Source organism: Octopus bimaculoides, chromosome 2 (assembly GCF_001194135.2).
Source record: "Octopus bimaculoides isolate UCB-OBI-ISO-001 chromosome 2, ASM119413v2, whole genome shotgun sequence".
NCBI classification, from domain to species: domain Eukaryota; kingdom Metazoa; phylum Mollusca; class Cephalopoda; order Octopoda; family Octopodidae; genus Octopus; species Octopus bimaculoides.
The window spans coordinates 186,956,133-186,962,458 of record NC_068982.1 but is presented as its reverse complement, the minus strand read 5'-3'; the positions used below and the strand labels follow the sequence as shown (position 1 = coordinate 186,962,458).

Sequence of the window (6,326 nt, the reverse complement as noted above, 5' to 3'; positions counted from 1 at the left end):
TGTCTGTCTTTTATCTTTTATTTGTTTCTGTCATTAGACTGCGGCCATGCTGGAGCACTGCATTCAAGAAGTTTTAGTCAAATGAATTTTGAGCCTGGTACTTATTTTATTGGCCGGTTTTGCCAAACTGCTAAGTTACGGGGAAGGAAGTGCACAAACACTGGTTGTGAAGCAGTGGTGGGAGGACAAACACAGACACAAAGATATATATATATATATATACTCTTTTACTTGTTTCAGTCATTTGACTGTGGCCATGCTGGAGCACCGCCTTCAGTCGAGAAAATCGACCCCAGAACTTATTCTTTGTAAGCCTAGTACTTATTCTATTGGTTTCTTTTTCCGAACCGCTAAGTTGCGGGGACATAAAAACACCAGCATCGGTTGTCAAGTGATGTTGTGGGGACAAACAGACACACACACACACACATATATACACGACAGGCTTCTTGCAGTTCCCGTCTACCAAATCCACTCACAAGGCTTTGGTCGACCCAAAGCTATAATAGAAGACACTTGCCCAAGGTGCCACGCAGTGGGACTGAACTCGGGACCATGTGATTGGTAAGCAAGCTACTTACCACACAACCACTCCCGCGCCTATGTATATACATCTATATATATTATCATCATCATCATCATTTATCGTCCACTTTCCATGCTGGCATGGGTTAGATGGCTTGACTGGAACTGGCAAGTTGGAGAGCTACACCAAGTTCCAGTCTGAATTTGACTTGGTTTCTATAGCTGGATGCTCTTCCTAATGCCAACCACTCTGAGAGTGTAGTGAGTGCCTTCTTCATGTCCCCGACACAGGTGCTGTTACGTATCACTTGCACCGGCCACAGCTACAATTTCACTTGGCTCGACAAGTCTTCTCAAGCACAGCAAATCACCAAAGGACACCGCTTCCGTGAGACCCCACATCCAAAGATCATGCTTCAGCACCACGTCCCACGACTTCCTGGGTCTACCTCTTCCTCGGGTTCCCTCCACAGTTAGAAATTGGCACTTCTTCAAGCAGCTGTCCTCATCCATACACATCACATGACCGTACCAGCACAAATACCTCTCTTGCACACTATATTTGATGCCTCTTATGTCCAATTTTTCTCTGCACACTGGCATTGCACATCGAGTGGAGTAAACTACATTCATTTCTTTCAAACCTTCATGACTCATGTTTCACTGCTGTGTAGCATGGCTGTTCGTATTGCTAGAAAACGGGAAGGATGGCTGTTTATAAATGCCAAAACTCCCTGGTGAAGAATGCACCCCTCAACATAGGTTAGTCATTAGTGACTTCAGAATCAGGGCTAAAAAGCTGCCAAGAAGACAACCAGTATGGAAAAGAACGGTCTGGAAGCTTAAGGCCACTCTGAATGGTCAGAGATGTTATTCAGAGCATTTCATGAAAAAGAGGAGGACAACAGGAGATTCCTATGGGACAATCTTCTGAGGGACACTGCCCAAATTTGTGGCTGTTGCAAATTCCCTTCTCCACCTAAGGTGACATGATGTTAGAATATGCAAACGAACCATTGACAGGGACATCAGAGAAAAGAAACAGTCTTTGAAGGACTGGAACTGTATCAGACAGCCAGAAGGCAGGCTAGGAGAGAAGCAGAATAGTTTACCACTGTTCTGTGACATGAGGACCAGAGGCTTGAAGTGCTTGGGATTGCAAGACAGTGCCAGTGCCCCTGGACTGGTTCTTGTGCGGGTGGCACATGAGATGCACCATTTTGAGCGTGGCCGTTGCCAGTACCGCCTGACTGGCTCCTGTAGGATTTTCGAGCGAGATCGTTGCCAGTGCCCCTGGACTGGCTTGTGCGGGTGGCACATAAAAGACACCATTTCGAGCGTGGCCGTTTTCGTGCGGGTGACACGTAAAAGCACCCACTACACTCTCTGAGTGGTTGGCGTTAGGAAGGGCATCCAGCTGTAGAAACTCTGCCAAATCAGACTGGAGCCTGGTGTTGCCATCCGGTTTCACCAGTCCTCAGTCAAATCGTCCAACCCATGCTAGCATGGAAAGCGGACGTTAAACGATGATGATGATGATAATGGTTCATTTGCATTTAATGATTCTGCAAAGAAAAAGGCTTGGAAATGCCATTATGAAAGGTTGCTAAATGGAGAGAATGCATGGGAGGAGGTGAGACTGTCAAATCTAACCCAACTGAGGGGCCAGCTAGCCAAATCAACAATAGCTTGGTACAAGGGTGAGTCAAAGAGTAATGCCATTTTGTTTAGGACAGGTATAATTACCAACACAGGAGCATGCAGTATTTCTTCTGACTCTCATGTTTGGAGTTCAAATCCTGCCAAGATAATATTGTTTGCTTATTCCAGTTTTAAAATCCAGGTTTTAGTTGTTATAATTACGTGAGGCACACATTAGAGTTGAAAGTTCTGGAAATATTATTTGCAGAGAGTTATTATATATGGAGACAGGAAGTTGAAAAAATAACTTTTGGTATTATTCACCATTACACATGTTTCATTTGCTAATAGGAAATTTCTTACATGTTTATCTGACATGTACGGTTTTGTAATTCCAGTTAGAAATTTATCAGATAATCACATTATCCAGATGTAAATTTTACTAATTCCTATTAGCAAATGAAACATGTGTAATGGTGAATAAATAATACTAAAAAAACCTTTTCCAGCTTCCTGTTTTGGTGTGTGTGTATGCAAATTAAACGTCTAGTATTGTATATGTAAGTAAACCTTTGGTTATTCATCTTTGCTGTCATCAGAGTATTGATCGTTATTATTATTATTGTTTGACTCTAGAAAATCTATCCTGTGACTCCTCGCAGAAAAGTTTTGGCCTCAGCCCCTAGTACTGGTCATATTAATTCCCCGTCAACAATTCTTGTTGGGAAACTGTTAAAGAGTACAAAATCTCCAGCCGCAGTAAGTATATGCCTTTTATATTTTACTCATTTCAGTCATTGGACTGCAGCCATGCTGGGGCACTGCCACGAAGGGTTTGGGTCAAACAAATTATCTCTAGTACTTATTTTGTCTATTACTTATTCTATTTGTCCCTTTTGCCAAACAACCAAGTTGCAGATGTCTAAATCAACCATCAACAGGTGTCGGAAGTGGTGGTACAATGATACACATTGGCCAAGGGCTAAAGTAGAAGCCACTTGCCCAAGGTGCCATGCAGTGGGGCTGAGCCTAAAACCCACATGGTTGGAAAGCATGCTTCAAAACCACACGACTACGCCTATATATATAGATAAATTAACAAGAAATTTTCTAATTAACTATTTTGTATGAATTTTCTTGCATAACCTTTTTAAGTATTCTCTTATAATTACCACCTAAAACTGATATCTCTCTTACTCTTAACCGTTTTGATACCAATTTCATGTTAATTCATATTCCAAACACCAGCTTAACCCTTTCGTTATCTGTATTTATTTTGAGATGCTCTGTGTTTCTTTAAATTACTTTAAATATAACAAAGAATTTAGTAAAATAACTTAGTTATCATTCAGCTAGTGTTAGGAACATAAATTGTGACTAAGGTTTAGTGGAAGATTTTAATTCAAAACTTACGAAAACAAGACATTTGTACTACAGAGCCAGAACTGGTTTCAGCCAGGTTGGTAATGAAAGGGTTAATACAAACAAAAATTTCCTAAATTATTCCACAATTCTTAAAATTAATTGAAACAAAGACATTGAATTTCAACAGAAATATGGTTACAAAAAGGTGAAGATAATATTTTATAGTTTTTTCTGTATATATCTCTAGTAGTCTGGTATTCACCAAACCAATGGCATAATGGAGGTTCTTTTGTTTTCGTTTAGATTAAAGGCATTCTTTTAATTTTAGAATTCACTGTTTAATTTAAATGGAACTAATAATCTACTTCTCTACATATAGCCACTTGTGTGTGTGTGTGTGTGCATAGAAACATGCAACTGTTTCTATGCACTTGGACAATGTTTATCTCATTTAGTGTCTACATTGCATGCTGACCATGAATTTGGTGGTTTGACAGGTCCAAAGACTGCATCTTGCTCCAGTGTCTGCTTTGGCGTGGTTTCTACAGCTGGATTTCCTTCCCAATGCCAATCACTTTACAGTGTGTACTGGGTGTTTGTTTCCATGGCACCAGCACTAGTGAGGTCACCATGGAGTCTTGCAAGACTAAGGTCCCCTTTGACTGGGTGGGTCTATGGTAGAGAAGAAGGTGATTTTATATCATGGGATGAGGGATTAAAGTGAAAGAGAAAGGGCCAGAAGATAACTGGTTTCTAGTTGAGATGGAGCCAGACTGCTATTCACATTATAGGAGAGAGAGAGTGGGGAGAGATCTGCTAAGAACTGGAAAGAGATAAAGAATAACAGTGGTGAGGTGTCAGGATGGACCCTCGAAATATGGGAGTCTTTATCTTGTAGGCTGCATGGTAACCTCACTAGTGCTGGTGCCATGAAAAAAGCGATCAGTATATGCTGTAAAATGGTTGGCATTAGGATGGGCTTGCAGTTGCAGAAACCATTCCAAAGTAGAAACTGGAGCTCGATGCAGTCTTTGAACTCATCAGGACATTTAAATGATGAAGATTATAATGATGTCCAGTTTTCATCTTACTTTGAGAATTCTCTTCACCTAAGTCCAGCTTGTAGTCTGCTAGATAAACTTCTTGTTTTAAAATCAACTAAATTAAAAGCCTTCTATCAAAATTTCATGTTATGTTTCCCAAAGTGATGTAAATTAATATCTTCCATCAACATTGTATGTTCCAAACGTCAGCTTAACCTTTGTACTGCAGAAATCCAATATAGCTGCTCAAAATATCTTTACCCTTAACTTTGGAAAGCAGTTTTAAAAACCAATCCATGTTCTGTTTGAAACAATTTTTCCTTGAGATATGTCAAGTACATTGAGGCAACACGACTGGGAGATATTTTGCATCATTAATGTAATAACCAAGAAATTTAATTTTGCAATTAAAGAGTTTTAATATTAGTAGTTATTTTACTAAATTCTTATTTTCAAAATGTAGCATTACATTTTAAACTTGCTCTATTGAATACACTCATAATCCCCATTGTTGGTGAAAGGATTGATATGTGGTTAAAACGAAAAGAGTGTGGTTTTTCAATAGACATTTTGAAGAAACTTATATCTAGTTGGGTCCAGCAGACCCAAATCATGTAATACGGGAATTCTGCTGCCAGTGACAGACGAATTTCGTCTGCGATAATTTATGTGTTTGCTTTTTATTCACTAAGCACCTATAAGAGAGGATCTCTCAAGGCTAATGGCACAGTTTCCAGTATTCTAACGAGGCACTTATGTTGTCATGTTTACCTTTTGGTATTAATAGTGCTTCCGTTGCTAATAATTATTTATTTATTCATTTGATATCTTTTTACTTTCAGACTAAAAAACTGGCTTCACCTTTGATTGAAAAATTTGATGAGAGTGATTTGTACGATTCCATCCCAGACAGTCCAGCTGCACCTTCACATATGTTTGTCTCACCTTTGAAATCTTCAGTATCTGGGGATTCACGGGCAAACTATAATCCCCTTTTAGAAAAATTGGTTGGCATTAAAGAAACGCTTAAAACTCTCAAACGCCGTAAGTCTGAAGATCTGAGGGGAGTTAGGAAATTATTAAAAACTCCAGCCCGCCGAACATCTGTTAAATTTGTTGGCATGAAGGAGATGCTTAAAACTCCCAGGGGCCGTAAATCTGAAGATCTGAGAGGGGTTAGGAAACTGGTAAAAACTCCAGCCCGCCGAACATCTGCTAAATTGGTTGGCATGAAGGAGATGCTTAAAACTCCCAAAGGCCGTAAATCTGAAGATCTGAGAGGGGTTAGGGAATTATTAAAAACTCCAGCCCGCCGAACATCTGCTAAATTGGTTGGCATTAAGGAAATGCTTAAAACTCCCAAGGGCCGTAAATCTGAAGATTTGAGAGGAGTTAGGAAGTTGGTAAAAACTCCAGCCCGCCGAACATCTGCTATATTAGATGGTGTAAAAGAAATGCTTAAAACTCCCACACAAAAATCCCCCAAGACTTCCCAAAAGGGCAGTCCTGCTAAGATGACTCCCAAGAAAACTAGCCCAGCTGCTAGGATGACTCCTAAGAAAGCCAGCCCTGCTGTTAAGGTAACTCCTAAGTCCAGTCTTACAGCCAAAGTGATCAAAAAGTCCACTCGTCTTGCCAAGGTGACTCCCAAGAAGGCCAGCCCTGCTGCTAAAGTGACTCCCAAGAAGGCCAGCCCTGCTGCTAAAGTGACTCCCAAGAAGGCCAGCCCTGCTGCTAAAGTGACTCCCAAGA

At 40.4% G+C, this 6,326-nt stretch overlaps 1 protein-coding gene across 1 annotated transcript in view; it reads left to right on the top strand.

The window, feature by feature from the left end:
• The window catches only part of LOC128247089 (nucleolar protein dao-5-like), a 25,684-nt gene that overhangs the window by 10,553 nt on the left and 8,805 nt on the right, over window positions 1–6,326 (top strand). The window contains exons 5-6 of the mRNA XM_052965912.1: window positions 2,829–2,925; window positions 5,417–6,299. Of these exons, the coding sequence (XP_052821872.1) occupies window positions 2,829–2,925; window positions 5,417–6,299 (980 nt within the window). The remainder of the gene's footprint in view (window positions 1–2,828; window positions 2,926–5,416; window positions 6,300–6,326) is intronic.